At 44.7% G+C, this 16,559-nt stretch overlaps 2 protein-coding genes across 3 annotated transcripts in view; one reads left to right on the top strand and one right to left on the bottom strand.

The window, feature by feature from the left end:
- kif4 (kinesin family member 4) overlaps nt 1-343 on the bottom strand; it is a gene marked incomplete at its 5' end in the record, with an annotated part of 37,188 nt that extends 36,845 nt beyond the window's left edge. Inside the window, one exon of the mRNA XM_080013615.1 lies at nt 221-343. Within this exon, the coding sequence (XP_079869741.1) occupies nt 221-343 (123 nt within the window). The remainder of the gene's footprint in view (nt 1-220) is intronic.
- Nucleotides 344-4,540: 4,197 nt separating this feature from the next.
- ammecr1 (AMMECR nuclear protein 1) lies at nt 4,541-11,574 on the top strand. 2 transcript variants are annotated; one of them, XM_080013778.1, is made up of 6 exons: nt 4,674-5,280; nt 8,679-8,789; nt 9,066-9,180; nt 10,638-10,728; nt 10,819-10,915; nt 11,120-11,574. In XM_080013778.1, the coding sequence occupies exons 1-6, from the start codon at nt 4,784-4,786 to the stop codon at nt 11,232-11,234; spliced, it is 1,026 nt and encodes a 341-aa protein (XP_079869904.1). In that variant the 5' UTR covers nt 4,674-4,783; the 3' UTR covers nt 11,235-11,574. The 2 variants fall into 2 exon arrangements, with proteins under 2 accessions (XP_079869905.1, XP_079869904.1); XM_080013779.1 differs by having other exon boundaries at nt 4,541-5,280; nt 10,638-10,915.
- The last annotated feature ends 4,985 nt before the right edge of the window (nt 11,575-16,559 follow it).

Here is a 16,559-nt window from a genome sequence, read left to right as displayed (position 1 = left end):
GAAACAAACAAAATGCAAGTTGAATATACCAGCTTTACAAATTCAGAATTATCTTATCTAATTATCTTATTAAAACCTATATAATGGCAGTGGTTATTTTACTAAGTTGATATAGGTTAACAGTCGGAGACTACTTGAGTTTATCACGCTTCTGAAACACCTACCACCAACTACTACTTCACAACCAGTCAACTCCCTGGGGGGGCTATTCAATACAGACCTGTGGCTCCCCAGGCACAAATGTGAGACAGCCCTTGCATCCTTCATTGATTTCCTTGCGTACAAGTGGACGACATCGCAAGGCAACCCGCACTGGGATGACCTTTTCGTCGTCCTTTGTCATAATGCAAGGTATCAATTAAAATCTGTTATTAAGAAACACAGAAATGGGACAGCGGTGAACAGGAAGGATAGGGCAGGATTAACAGGAATAGAGCACTTTAGTTCTGACAAGTAGTGTATATAGTGTAATCACATTTGACCTATAATCTATCAGCAGTGACACCATAATTCACAACTTTTGACTAACACAGATTTTTGGGCAAATCCTCTCTCTCTTATTCAACAAAGTATTGCAGCTTAGTACTGAGTATTTGGTACGGGGCAGGAGTCAAAGAGTTTTATTGTCAGATGCATAGAAAAACTCAAAGTCAACTGGACACCGAATTTCTTAGGACAAAGGCACAGCATAGCTACTTAGGAGACAAATAACATTATAATAACCCAATAAGAGATTAAAACAGTGTGTTTATGTGTGGGTCACTGACTGACTGACCGTCCTCTTTCCTGCCCGACTACCTCCGGGTCCAACTTCTTTACGTCCCGATCCCACCCTAACCCCATGGAATATTCACATTCACATGCCACTTTAATTCACATGCCACTTTAATGCACATATCTGTATATACATAGGCATATTCCTTCTATCTATTCCATTTTATTTCAATTTATTTTTATTGTATTTTATTCTATATATTTTTATCTTATTCTATAAGTATTCCACTTACTGTATTACGTTTTAGGAGTCAGTTAGTCGGTCTATTAGAAAGGAATTTTTTACTTTTATTTTTTCCTAGGACATATTGTGTGCTATCACCGGGTGCGTTGCATTACATTTCACTGCATATATGTATGGAAGTATGTATATGTATGTGACAAATAAAAAATCTTGAATCTTGAATCTTGAATATAGGCTCCTATTATAATCTAGTCCAGGTCTGATAACTATAACCACAGTAGTTTTTGACTTAAACCTGGTCATACGTGGTCCGTGTGAACTAAAAAAAAAAGAAGCTAATTCTGAGGAATTTGACCATGAAAAAAGAAATTGCAAACTTCCGCTTGGTCTCCCTGAATATTACTCTTCGTATCTTCTCGCCTCCACTCCCTGTCACCCCGTCCACTCGCATGTCACACTTTTCTACACAGTCCGCGATAATCATCACACGGGAACTACACTTGTATATATGTATATATGAATAAATAAATATATATATATATATATATATATACACTTATATTCGGGTTGAAATGACATTTTCCAAACCTTCCACTTTCCGTTCGTCGACCGAGTCGAAGCGCCACTTTCAAACGCTTCTTCTTTTCTAATCTGACGGCGGTCGGCAAACAACCCCGGAGCGCGTCACCGCCACCTACTGGCCAAATGTAAACCAATCAAACGACAGGATTTCGCCCACTTCCGCCTCCGCTTCTTCCTCTGCTACTACAGTTTCGGGCGGACTAGACGCGACAGGGGGTGTTACTGGCCTCTTCCGTTCGGAAAAAAACCCTCCTCCTTTAACCCTTCTTATTGTAATAAATAGACTTATTTCGTTTAAATTATAGTTTATTATTTTCTTATAAGAATAACACAACGATACACAGACAGATCGGCTGGGGCTACAATGTTCCAGAAACATACCGTACATTTATTTTACAGAATGTTTGTTCATAAATTCAAAGACATTCAAAATTGTTTTGAGGTTGAAGCGTTAGAGCAGCACACACAATGACACATAGGAAATAACAATAAAGGAATACAAGCAGAAAATAGAAAAAATAATCCACAATAAACAATAAAAGTGCACCAAACCTCGTATATGTAAACGTACCTGGCGAAAAGGAACCGATTCTGATTCTCATACATTTTAGAACAAGGAATAAAACACCCTCAACAAGCAACAATTGGAAGTAGCGAATTGCGCATGTATGTGTAATACACAGGGTAATAGGCAGAGTGGTTATAAACAGTAATAATACAATCTTGCAAAAGGTGTAACAGCTGCAGCATTGATGGAACAGTTATAACAACTGACTCACATCACCCAGACCAAGATAGCCACCTGAATCTGTTTGTTGCAATGTTTAATGTCAATGAATTTCTCTTTTTCGTAATAATGTGCATTATGAAGCAATTACATTATAATACATCATAATACTACCTTGGATTGTAAATCTGGACCACATTTCGCACGTGGACATTAAAATTACCACTGTGGAATATAACACGGACTATACTGTGGACATTATTATATATACTTTACCATATACTTTTCTGTTCTTTGCATATGGACATGTTCAAGGTATTATTGTTAGTTGTACAATATTGTTCTATTTCTTACATTAATACTGTTTATCCCTATTACTATTGCTATTGCTATTGTGATTTAATGTCACTTTCCATTATGCCCATTGCATATTATTGCTTCACTGCTTACATGTTTAATGTAACTGCCATCTACCACATTGGGCTCACAATAGCATAGTGGTTTTATATATATATATATATATATATATTTTTTTTTTTACATTTTATTTCCTCTTACTTACCTCTTTCCTTACTTGCACTGTTTTTGCTGCCGTAACACCTGAATTAATATCTATTAAGTATTACTGTACCTTATTATCCATGTATACAATGATAAAGGCATTACATGAACAAATAGACAGTTGAACTGTTGATTATATTCATCCATTCACCCACTGTAAAGATACAATATTCCAGTATTTTATTTATTTATCATTACCATTTATACACTCTATGCCACATACACGTTGCAGACATCGTAAATACATGTTTTTTTTTACAGATCCTACCAAATGCATTTAATTTCTTCGCTTTTTTGGGGTCTTTTTTCTTTTACTTCTATTTACATTCTACTGCATGTTCTGCGGGCACTGGGGGTCACTGACACCCGGGGTGGAATTCGTTGTATGCGTGCGCATCATTTGGCCAACAAATATGACTCTAATCGCAATTGTTTATTTCAACATGTATGTCGCTAAAGTCCATGATCGCGGACGTCCTAGCTGAAGTGCATGTTTGAAATGGGTCAGGTGAACATCTAAGACAAGAGACGGTTCGGCGGAGATGCTGTGCAAACAGCTGCGGTCGATCCAGACGATTTTTTTTGAAACGACCACACGATCGAAGACGTTTAGTGACGTCACGGCACGCCTAAAACATGTATAACTGTGCGTGCGTTTTGCCATCACGGCCTCTAGTTCGCACTTTCAGTGTGAAACTTGAGTGTGTTCCAGTGAACACCGAGCTGGCGCCGATGAATTAATCCATATTGACATCAGAAAAGACCGTTGGTGTGGTATGTTTCTGCCTCGTTGCCGCGGGGAACCATTTCTTTTCTCCATCTATTTTTCACTTGGAAATGCGGCAGCGCTCGGGACTACGCATCATGTGTAGAAATCGAGCGCAAGATATTCTCTGAATCCAGTTCCACCGTGGAGACACGAACCGCGGCTGTGCCGACGGAGGAGCGATCACAGGACTTCTGCCCGAGCGGCGCTGAACGGCGGCAGCGGAAAGACGGGCTGCGGACCGAGGCTCGGCCCGATCCGGAGGATTTCACGTCGGATCGACGACCGAGAAACAGGAATGTCCCTCCGTTGTCCACGTTGAATGGACGACGAGCCACCGACAAGACTTAGAACAAACTTTGAGTTCGGCGTTTGACGCGGGGCTTGTCATCGGGCTTTTCTAAACCCAGCGGGTCCGCCCGCAGAGACCATGCAGGTGCAAAGTGAAGCGGGTCTAGGCCACAGACAGTGACATGGCGCGGTTCGCCGTGCCGTACCAGAGCTGCAGCGTCAGATGCCATTTTACTCTGCGTTACTCGGAACTTCCAGTGCATTTGGGGCCCGTCGTCTGAACCACAAGTTCGCAGGGGCGGGGGGGGCGTGCTGGTAAACAAGCGGCGGGTGGGTGATTTAGCTACGCTGTCAGATGCATTGTGCGCTATTCGTGCCGAAGCTTATGGGTCCCGCGTACTCCAGCTCCCGGCTCCCCCACAAAGAGGAGGCGTGCTGCGGGGGAACACCGCGCCGTGTGTCCGCCTCACATCTGGAGCGCCTGGCTGCACCCGTCTGCGGCCTGGTCTGATCCCGAGCTGCGTGGACTTGGCCCGGTGGATTTCGTGTCAGTGAAACGGGGAACATTTCGATTTTCATTGTAATCTACAAAAGAAAGAAACAAAAAGGGACTGATCGTGGTGATTGCTGAACTGGCTGTCTCGCCGCGAGGGAACGAGCCGCATCGGGCTATGGAGTCGTTTGCGTGATTTACGCGTTTTTTGAAAGGCGACGTCAGGGTGACATTGCAGTCCCCCCCCCAGCCGATATCGGTTATTTCGTCACAAAAGTGAACGCGAAACGATCCGTCATACGCATCGATCGCGGCACCGGGATTCCTGCGTGTGGTCGGCGGTCCGCCCCCCCCCAACCCCCACACACCCACCCGCCCTTCCTTCCCGCGGTGACGGTGACGGTGATGGGTCGGAAGCGGTGTGTCGGTGCAGATTGTTCCAAGATGGCGGCCGGGTGCTGCGGGGTGAAGAAGCAGAAGCTGTCGGGATCCCCCGGGTCGGCGGGGGGTCCCGGCGGGGCGGGGGCGGGAAGCGGGGCGGGGGCGGCGGGAGGAACCGGACACTGTGGCTCGGACCTGGGGATCGGCTCCTCCACGGCGGTCGCGGCGGGGAGTGTGAGCAGGGCGAACGGCCTGGGGGGACCCGGGGGGAGCAGTAACAGCAGTAACAGTAGTAGTAACAGTACTAGTAGCACAAGTACTAGTAGCGGCGGCAACAACGCGCTGTCCCCGAACCCGGCCGGCTACAATTCCTCCGGCCTCTCCCCCAGCCTCAGCCCGGGACCCGGAGCCAGGAAGATGGTGGTGTCGGCGGAGATGTGCTGCTTCTGCTTCGACGTGCTGTACTGTCACCTGTACGGATACCAGGCTCCGAGGACCCCCCGGTTCACCAACGATCCCTAGTGAGTCCCGGCTCTTTGTTGTGGCGGCCGGATGGTGTTTCTGTCTGTTTGTCCGCACATGGCTGAGCGTGCACCGGATCTCCTCTCAACGGCTCCCGGGTGTGAAGCGCGGTTGTACAAGCAAAGGACCGATTAGACAACGCGGACGGAGTTGATTGAAATTTGGACTTAAAAAAAAACCCCAACAACAACAACAACAACAAACTAAAGTGGCGACCACTTGCGTCCGGGCTGTAGTCGGGGCCTGCTCTGCTGGAGCCGGCCTAACCGTCTAACAATCACTGTGGTCGATACTAATCGATGACAGTCATCGGTGGTTGTTGTGACATCCAATCCGGGGTCCGAAGTATTAAGCGGGGCCCGCACACACTCCGCTGTTAATCAACTCAGATAACAGTTGATAGCGTTAAGCCTATTTGCCATTAGCATGCTAGTTAGCTAGCCACTCGCTACTCTCCCCCAAGCGAACAAGAGGTGGAACAAAACATTAGGATTTTATGCAAAAGTCAAAACGTCACCACGCCGCGATGGAGCATAGACAGATTAAACCGACGGCGTTAAAACCAGGCCCGATGTGTGTCTCTGTGGAGGGTTCGACAAACTAGATGCACTTTGGCTTAGCTCGCCCGGCTAACGAGCACACGGTGCTGTGCAGCAACTTGTATTGTCCTGAAAAGTCCTTTTGTGTCTCCGCTCGTTCCAGCTCTCGTCGGGACCAACACAGCGACCCGCTCTCACGGCTTCACACGCTGCGCTCGTCGTTGGGCTGGTTGATCCCTCTTTTTACTAGAACTTCAATTGTATTTTTTACATTTGTTTGGGGAACACAACAGTTAAATGGGCGATGGCTGCTGCAGTGTTTTTCAGCCGCTTCTCAAAATCACACTTTCAAACTAGACGCGGGCGGCTCTTGTGTTGCAAGATCTAAATGGCAAAGGCGGGCACGGACTCCCCGGCGGAGCAGCTGCCCCGGATTAACCGGGCGGTAAACGGAGTCCTCGTCGCGCCAATAAAGCGCGTTTGGATTTTGACGGAGAACCGGGAACTCTCGGAGAGCGACGATGGCCAGCGCGTTAGACGCGTTTGTGACGTTTTTTTTGCGGGGTGAACAGAGGAGGCGCCGCCCGGGGAACCTGGAGGCGCCGCCCGGGGAACCAGGGGGCGCCGCCCGGGGAACCTGGAGGCGCCGCCCGGGGAACCTGGAGGCGCCGCCCGGGGAACCAGGGGGCGCCGCCCGGGGAACCTGGAGGCGCCGCCCGGGGAACCTGAAGCTTCGGCTTCGGCGTCGGATCGCGTCGCGGCCCCAAACACAACAACACGTTGTTCGGCGGCTTCGCTCGATTCCTGCGCGTTCGGCGTGGCTGCGCGATGGCGACCCCTAGCGGACGCTGCCTCGTCCTGCAGCTACAGGGACTGGCTGCCAACCGGTGTTTTATGTTTTTTACTGTAACAACTTTACTTTGGTCATTTTGGCGAAAACTGAAGTAAAGTACCACTGAATAAGTATTATTATTATTTTTTAAATCCATTCACTAAAAGAAGTGTTTCCCCAATCTCTTTCTTCTCTTTTTTTTCTCTTCTACCAGGGCACACTGACCACAGCGGATGAATTAGTGCGTCCTTGCCATTTTGATCTTGCAACGCAGAAACTTATCTCTGTTAAAAAATTTTAGGTGGAAAATCATTTCGTTCGTCTTTTCGTTTGAATTGACACCTGATTGTATAAAAAAATAAATTCTACATTTTGTTAAACATATTAGTTTTGCCCAATTCTGGGCCACATGGTGTTTCATGACTCCTTTCTGAATCAAACTTACTTCTGGGATTAATATCTTTCATTTCGTTAACTAAAATGGTTCCCTTATATCTTATAATAATTGGACCTAAATTATATGTATAACAGTTGAGTTGAGTGCTCTCCAGGTTTTAATCAGTCATTTGATCAAACTCAGATTTGTTTTCCAGTAACTGAAAGCGCTGAAACAGTTTTCTTTCTTAATATTATAAGTGCTGCACGATTATGGCTGAAATAATAATCACGATTATTTTACTCAATAGTGTGATCACAATTATTTATCATCATTATTCATCCATTTTGGATGAATAATGATGAATTATTTTATTAACTTTGTAAGTTAATAGAAAATGGGAGCGGGAGCCTGCACAAAATGTATCAGGTCTCCATGATTATTTGAAATACTAATGCTACAGATGTTACTACGCAAAAACTTTGACAACATTCAATTTCCCAGTCCTATAGAAACCGGAGCATCTTTTCATATACTGGATGTCATACACCATCAATTCTAATGAGAAGCCATTTCTGCTTGAAGATCCGTGTAATGAGACCTGTTTCTAATTATAGAAATAATATATGCTTATAATATTCAGAATACCTAATGTTTTCCAGTAAGCCATGTTTTTTTTTTCCTTCCTCTTGATTTCAATCCATCAATTTCAATTATTTTTAAATTCAGATTTTCGCCATGTTCTTTTTGGTTGACCATGGTTTTATATCATACCATCGTTGAAGATACATTTTAAAGACTTCCATCATAATTGTAAGAGCTGCTGCTCCATTTTGTTGTATTATGTTCAGCAATATCTTGCTAAATGAAATAATGCTGTGGTTGAAGCCTAACAACCTGGTGCAGTTCCCATGGAATGACTCATGAATGAAATACCCAATTATGAATTTACAATACAAGAAAGAGTTGAGCAACTTGTTGTATTGATAAGAAAGTAGTTGCTTCAAAAGCAATTTATATTCTGGGAGTGTAATCTTGCTCTTCAGAACTAAGGCACAAGCCAGACACATTAATTTCAGGGGTTTTTCCCCTGAACTCATTTCTCAGAGTGTCAGCAACTTGGACAGTTAATTAGATTCCAGTCCTTCACAAATTCCTCCGAGCAGTTAGAAGAAATACAATCAACACACAACGCATTCCTTTCTTGGCTACAGTTTCCACTCTGTCACAGATTGCAAATCGATGGCGATGAAAGCTGTCGTTGAGTTAAACCGTTTTGCATCCGAGTCGTCGTCCTCCGTACATACACACAAATCGATTCCAAAGCAGAAGTTGCACATTTATCCTGCTTCGTCCATGTTCCTTCGTGAGATTGCTTGGTTATTTTCTTTCCTCGTGGCATTGGTTGTGACTTGTGAAGCGACACTAATACAGAATGAGACCTATATCTTTGTATTTTATCATGTATCCATCTGCCAATTCAATAAGATGCATGTTATCCAGCCTGTTTCTAGGACCAAAAGCTGTTGGAAAAGTGTGTTTGTGTGTTGACGTAATGCACTGCCTGCCTTGAGAAGGAGTACACTACGTTTAACGAAGCAAAAGTTCCTAAATTGCATCCTTGTTTCTTTGTTTACCCCTCCCCTTCAGTCCGCTGTTTGTCACATGGAAAATAGGCCGAGACAAGCGGTTGAGGGGTTGTATAGGTACATTTTCTGCCATGAATCTGCACTCAGGACTCAGGGAGTACACCCTTACCAGGTCGGTACAAAATGAAACTGCAAAATCGTTGGTGTTTTTTTCTTTTTGTTGTTCTTTTTTCACCTTTGATACAAAATAGATAAACAGAAATGCTTATTTACACATTAAACGTGATTGATTGATTTCTTCATAATTCATATTAGTCTGAGTGTTGGAATATTGTTTTTGTACCGTAGTGCAGGCTACCCACAAAACTAGTGAGTGACCGGTACATAGTGTTGAAAGCAGCCGTCCGCTCTCTGACAGCAGCGTTGGCTCTGTGCTGGTTTGTTGCAGTGCCCTTAAAGACAGCCGCTTTCCCCCCATGACGAGGGATGAGCTGCCTCGCCTCTTCTGCTCAGTGTCTCTTCTCACCAACTTTGAGGATGTTGGTGATTACCTTGACTGGGAGGTGAGTTGGCAGCAGCCACGGCCTATCAGACCGCTCCATCTTCCCCCCGCCTTGAAGCACAACCGCTAGAATGGCTTCCAGCGCAGGTAGTGCAGTGTGTAACGTTGGTCTTTTCCTGTTTTGCAGGGGAAAAAAGATTTGAGTGAATGAGCGGATACGTATTCTCCACTCTTTAGGAGGCAGAAAACAAATAGTGTCCTTGTGATGTCGTCTGAACCCGGAAGCTGGCTCCTTCCCCCTGCCCAGACCTCCCCATGTATTTCATTATTTTTTTTCCCCATTGAGTTTGAATCGATGTAGAGAATAGGATCGGGTGGATTTCACTGTAAAATACTTAATGCTAAAACAAAATCCTTAAATCATCAAATTAGGCCGCGATCGCTTCCTAAAAGAAATGTAGCTGATGGCAGGGATGAAGTTAAAGGCTTTTTAAAACACTTCTAAAATCAATTTCAAAGATGGTAGAAGAAAACCACGATAGACCTTCTTGTGTGGAACTAACCCAACCCAAGCTGCAGAAACCCGTTGCAGACGTCTGGATTTTGGGACTACGAAGTGTAACACGGCCTGCGATGGCCTTTCTGGCTGTAACCGATAAGGCTTCTATTTATAAATTAACTGGTTTTGACTGGACCTTGTGTCCGCCCGGCCCCCGAGCGCAGCCTGGTCCTCAGGATGGCCTGGGCGCGTTGGGCTGATGTTTAAATCAGCTAAAAACTTCGGACAAACATTTTTCGTGGTGAGTTGACCAGTGCGTGGTCACCTGACTGTCCACAGCCACCTCCATCTCACTTCTCTATGAGTGTATGACGTCAATGAGTCATTTCTCCACTAAATGACGTCCAATTTGAAAGAACGGGGGCAGAGGGTGCAATAGAATTAATTCATTAGTATTTTATTTCTTTAATTTCTTTTTTTTTTTTTTATCTTGACGCCATCCAGTCCTAAAGCACAGCAAATCAGTGACATTTTAAAATCTTGCAAAACGATAGAGTGGCTTCTGCAGGGTGAGAGTTTCCAACTCCACTTGCAGATGAATTTCATTTGGATGCAAAAAGAAAATCCAAACAACTGAGCCCAGTGTTGCTGCTGCTGACAGCACAGGTTAGAAATTGGCCTGAATGGGACGGGCTGTGCGGTCTGGGCCTTGGTGTTTTGGTCACCACCAAATCCTTTTTTTCCCCCCCGGCACAAACACTGAGCCGTGAAAGAAAATTTCACCCATCCCTTGGCCCTGCACGCGGCCAAAACCTTACATTTGGTTCTGATCCGCTGGCCGATTCAAATGTTCTTATTCTTTTTGCATTTCCATCATTTTGCATCAATTGGAAACATTGAAATCTTTGGAGCGAGGAAGGAAGCCTCCTGTCACGTTGTGCTGCCTCTGCTTGATGGAAGGAATGCACGTCGTTGCCTGAAGATTTGGTTGTGAGAAAACCTTGTTTTTTTTCTTGCAGGTGGGTGTTCACGGTATTAGAATAGAGTTTTTCAATGAAAAAGGATCAAAGCGAACCGCCACCTACCTACCGGAGGTTGCAAAGGAACAAGGTGAGGTCACCTGGAGCCGTACCCAATGGACCCTCACGTGCGGCGGTCGTTTTTTAAATGTCCTAAATGGATGCTGTGTTTTGTGTCCAGGTTGGGACCACATTCAGACCATAGATTCCTTACTTAGGAAGGGAGGTTACAAAGCTCCCATCACCAATGACTTCAGGAAGACCATTAAGTTAACCAGGTGAGACCAAGTTTACCCGGTTCCCCAAATACAGCTGGGCTAAACACTTCCCTCCAGGTCCTTTTTATACTTGTGTGTGTCGGTGCCTCACCGTTTACAGTTCTACCAAGTCAATCATCTTCTTGCTGATGCGTCGTATTTAAACTCGGTTGGAGTAGGTTCTGGCGCTCAGGATACCAACACGTGTGTTTTCCTCGTCCTCAGGTACCGTAGTGAGAAGATGACAATGGGGTATGCAGAGTACATCGCCCATCGCCAGCACCATCACTACCAGAACGGCATCGGGCACCCGCTACCCCCCTACAACCATTATTCCTGACAGCGAGCCGCATGACCAGTCACTGGACCTCTCCGCGGACCTATTCCCAGGAGAGCCCGCCCCCTCCTGGTCTAGCTATTTCTACTACTGTACCATTTTATGATGATAGTTTCCGTTGCCATGCTGGCTGTCTCCCAGACGTTGACATGGCAACGGGTGGCAACAAAGCGATATTTGAATATGGCAAGAAATCAACTTTTTTTTTTTTCTCCAACTTTATTTACCTTCAGTTAATTTTTTTGCAGCATATAAACGTATAAATCTATATCCCCTTTCTCTTTTGAATTGAACATAAGTTTTTTGACTCTGTGGATGGAAAGAAGTCTCTTACGGTGGAGTTGCCTCGCTCTTATATTCTTTAGGCATTGCTATGATTTCACATTTTGGGTGGTGGGGGGTGGGGTTCTATTCTTTAACTTAATGCAATGCTTTGTAAATCATGTAGCAAGGCCAGCGCAGCTCCAGGAAGCTGCATCTCCACTCAGTCAGTCCTCACAATAAAAACCATTGACTGTTAAGATGGGTTTGGCCTTGTAGACTCTGTGGTGTCCAAGTCGGAGACGGATTTTGAATCCAGAGTGTTGTTAATAGAGGTGTGTGTGTGTGTGTGTGTGTGTGTGTGTGTGTGTGTGTGTGTGTGTGTGTGTGTGTGTGTGTGTGTGTGTGTGTGACTTTGGTTGGTCGGAAGGTGAATCAGCGAGAGTAAGTTAGAAATTTGGACGATGAAAAATGACGTCTGGACGCCGCCTCTGACCCTCCATGAGGTGTGGTGTTGTGTGGTGGAGCGGTGGTGTTTTGTGATGGCTTGAATGTGTTGTAATGTGAGGTGATGGAGGAGGAGCCGCCCTGTGCCCCTCTGCTCCAGGCTGTTTATCCGTTGAGCTCGTCATCGACCTGCGTCCGGCCGCGGACCTCTAGGAACCACGAAACCCCGCTTGAGGAATGCGTGTACTTTAATTTTTCTGTGGTTATTTGTGTTTGGAGTTTACGAGCAGGGAGTCCATTGACGGGGACGTCATAACTACTAAAAGCCATATACTCATTTTATTTTGTACTTCATGGTTTGTTGGCTTGAAAGCCATAGAACTGTTACTGATCATGATATCTTTAAAAGGTCTGAACCCAGAATTGCTGCACCACTGTGTACCTGCTCACCCCGGGGGGTCGTGCTGTTGTCAGCTGGAGTCTCTCACCGTGACGTTAATTCATCATGATACCGATCCGTTGTTTCCCCGAAATGGCTCATTTTGTTGTTTTTTTAAGCAAACCACTTGATGCAGCACAGCAGTCGCTGCACCGTGTGTTAAATGTGCAGCCTTGCACAACCTCTTGGAATTAATTGTGGAAATGCTTTCCGCGCTACGCTGCTCTTTGAAGAGGCCGGGCCGCTGGGCCGTTCAGGTTGAGTTTCCCGTGTGTTGTCAGCTGTCAGGCCGTCGTCAGAGCAAACAAACAGTGGATTTGGCTTGGACGCGATCTCCGCAGGGGGCCTGATGAGGCCGTTTCCTAAACAGAGAGTCGCCTCCACACACCATCGCCGAGTGGGGAATATGCTTTTTGTTTTGGGGGTAGAAGCGGGAGGCGTCTGGTGTCAACTTGTGATGATGGGGTTCCTCGGGAGGTTCTTGTACTTGACCGACATCTTCTTTTGTATCAGCCTTTACTAACTGACAAGTTATTTTCTTTATGCAAAATGTCAAGGGCTTTTGGCACTCCATCCACAGTAACCCTAAACAACCCAGATTTAAGTTGTGTTGCCTTAAATAATTTAATAAACGATGGACCAGTTGATGGTGCTTTGAGTGTTCTGCTCCGTACTGTGTTGCTTCGCAGTCACACTCATTGGGCGTTGTTGACATTTACTGAAGCAGTTAGACTTTGTAACTACAACCTGATTGTACAGCTTTTTAAATCCAGCTGCTCGTCATCAACACTTGTTTTGCTTCCTTTTAAGAACGTGTGGCCCCAATACTTCAATTCTGGGGAAGACAAATTCAAGGTTTTACACATTGATTTATCACAAATACAGTTAAAAAAAAAAAAGGAAAAAAGAAGCATTTCCCAAACAAGGAACAGTCGAGCCATCATTTCCTGGTCCATTCAATACAGCACAACCTGAATTATCCTGCTGCAAAACCAAATTGACCATGTTCTTTCACTTCAATGTCTTTCTATAGACATGCAATGTATTCAGTTGCATGTGTGTATGAGTATGACCTATGGTTTAACCCATGATATGCTTGATCTGTGGTTCAGACACTCTTGAACCGTTAAGAGATTTAGAAGACAAACATGGTGCTATTGGACCTCATGCTGGGGCTGTTCACACTTGACGTGACTGGTCATGCGGACTCATCCATCATATCATACTCAAATATGTGACGTGTAAGATTTTCTCTCAAATAAAGCGTCGAGCGGCTCGACGTCGATGCATTTGCTCCGCGAAGCCGAGGCGGTACAGGATATTCCTGTAGGTTACACATGGAAGCGGTGGAAGCGTTAGCGTGTTCTGGGGGGTGGGGGGCGGGGGGGGGTTCTTGATCACAACAAGATGTATATTGAGGGACAATCCTACATGAGACCTTTTTTTAAATATCCTCGATATATGCAGATCTGTTCAACAGGTGTTTTGTTTTTTCCTACCAGTGCAAGTCGTCATCCCTGCAGGTTTGAAAGGACAAGAAGTCACTAATGCCCCCCCCCAAAAAAAAAAACCCCCACCCACTCTAGGAAACCCAGACACTGTGGCCCCCCCCACCTCGAGGCCTGGGTCTGTCAAGGTGTGACGTCTGTTCTTTTATAGTTTAAAAACTCGTTGACTGTAGTTGTTGTTCATCAACCCACAGTCGGCCCCACATTCAGCTCCGCCCGCCGAGCTCCTCCCGGGGGCTCGGCCGGTTCGATTCCCTGCCCGACGGAGAAGCATCGGCGACGTCGAACTTCAAATAAAGCTTCTGAATCGGTGCGTCCGGAGCCCGACCCCCCCCCAAGCTTACCTGTCTGGGTTGGTTCTACGCAGCGATACCTCAGAGGATGCTGCCAGGAAGTTCTTCTCGTGTGATGTAGCAGACTGTCCTTTGGTTCCATACCAGGGTTCGAGTTCAGCCTCGGCGTTCCCCGTGCGGCCGTTCATATCCTTGTGGAACGCTCAAGCTCGTGTTACCTTTGTATGTCGGCTGAACCAAAGATGCCACCGGCCACACCCCAATGCTGCTCTCCAGGCCTGGCTTCCTGTCCTTTCAAAAACACCCCTGCAAGACGTTTTCTCTGTCAAGGTGTGTGTGTGTGTGTGTGTGTGTGTGTGTGTGTGTGTGTGTGTGTGTGTGTGTGTGTGTGTGTGTGTGTGTGTGTGTGTGTGTGTGTGTGTGTGTGTGTGAGTGAGAGAGATCTCAACTGTCTTGATTTATAAAAGCGACCTACACATTGAGTGGATTTGTTCTGTCTGTGAAGCCTGTTTGACATCAAGGACGGGCTGAATGGTTGCAAATGTTATTGTTACTTACTTTGTTTATTATTGTTATTATAATTGCTATAATTTTACAAAAAAGAAAATCCCATGGTGTGCCTCCTAGCTTTATGGGTTTCTAAATGTTTTTTCCCCCCCTGAAGACCAGCAGTTATACTTTATATAAAAGATGGATTTTCCTTATTTTTATGCCATTTAAGAGGAAAAAGAAAAAAGCCTGTTTTCGTTACTCTGGACCCAGTAGCTGCACTGGTATACAATCGCACTGATAGATGAATACTTAAAAAAATGGATCAATAATAATGACAAATGAAATAAGAACTACAATAAACTTGTGTTTGGAACTTTTATTTAAAAAAAAAAAAAAAGAACAAAAAAGACTGACCGTTTTTGTACATCAAAATCAATTCTTTTCAAAAGAATATTTTTGATCTAGTTTCAAAATTATTTGAGTGATTTTTCTATGTTCGGAGTATTTGAGACACTTGAGTTACAACATGTCACTGTATACGACAAAATCCTATTCTGTTGCAGTGGCCTGATGGGCTGGGAGGGTTACCTGGTGTAACTCCTCATACCAATGTTTATTTCTCTTTTTTTGTTGTTTTTGTTCATTCATTTCCTCTTTGCTTTGGTAACTTAAAAAAATCTTGATGGAATAACATGAAAACGGGAATTTTAAGATACTCTCCTGCCCCCGCCCCACCCGTAGAGCTAGATCTCCCTTCCCCATTGAATTGCTGTTAGTGTGATGAGACTTGAAATGGGCATTTATTATTATAGTATGGCTCCCCCCAAAAAAAGGAAAAAAATTATCAAAAAGGAACACAAAAAAAAGTGTGGGGAAGGTGAAAAACATATATAGATGGGTTATCAATGAGTATGTAAGCAATGGCTGTGAAGACGATAATGTAGTTTTAAACCTTGTTATTACCTTTTAAAAAAAACATTTATTCAATAAAAAATACAAAACCAAGTGAAAACACATGTTTTACTTTTGTTGCAGTGTCTTCAATTGTCAGCAACCGTTTAAAGGAGCCACGTTATACTCTTTTTCAACAAGGTAATATAAGTCTTTGAGGTCCCCAAAACATGTCTGAAGTTTTTGTGCTGGAAATACCACTCAGATGATGCAGTCTAGCCACTCTAACATGCCTCAAAACCATCCTGTTCCTGACTGACTGCTTCAGTGTGCGTCGCTTTCTGAGCAAATGAGCTGCTGCAGCCTTCTGAGCCAATGGGGTTTGAGCACGAGGTCGGGCTCGTTGTATCAAGTATATAAACGTTAACTGATTCTACCTTATCAGTCCACCAAAACGAATTAGAGGTGAAAAATAAGCAATCCAGTTACTAAGTTCCCCATTTCTCCAGACAAAACAAGTGTTTTTTGTGTTAGATGTATGTTTCCTAACTGAACTAAACTGAAGAAAGCCCTGTGCCGCTCACGCACGTTAAAGCCTTAGAGCTGACCCTGCTTTAGCAGTGGGATCGTTCCATGAAACCATGTGCTTTTACTTCTGATGAAGCCCAGAGACCAGTTGATGGATTGAAATCACTTTTATTGTCAATACAGCACGACATGAACAGAAAATAAGAGGTACACAAGTTTGGTTTATCCCTTTTTATCGTGAAGTATGCGCCTCAACAAAACCACACATCCTCCACACTTGACCTGGGAAACCGACCGAAACGTTCTGTCGTCCATCAGGGTTAATACTTTGACCAGAACATCTCGCTGAACCAATGCCCCAAATTAAGATCATGCAGATACAGAAACAGAGTATATGAAGTATGCGGAACAATTCTATTAATTTCTTATGACGTGGAACTCTTGACCTGGGTACAATGAACTTGTGACA

Source organism: Zeus faber (assembly GCF_960531495.2).
Source record: "Zeus faber genome assembly, chromosome: 14".
NCBI lineage: Eukaryota > Metazoa > Chordata > Actinopteri > Zeiformes > Zeidae > Zeus > Zeus faber.
The sequence above is the reverse complement of the archived record's forward strand: the minus strand, read 5'-3'. Positions and strand labels throughout refer to the sequence as shown.

Bases quoted from the DNA above. Each gene is read 5' to 3' on its own strand.
- ammecr1 (XM_080013779.1), top strand. From the start codon at position 4,784: ATGGGTCGGAAGCGGTGTGTCGGTGCAGATTGTTCCAAGATGGCGGCC. The intron at 8,790-9,065 runs GTCGGTACAAAA...GGTTTGTTGCAG, and splicing joins AGGGAGTACACCCTTACCAG to TGCCCTTAAAGACAGCCGCT. The intron at 9,181-10,637 runs GTGAGTTGGCAG...TTTTTCTTGCAG, and splicing joins GTGATTACCTTGACTGGGAG to GTGGGTGTTCACGGTATTAG.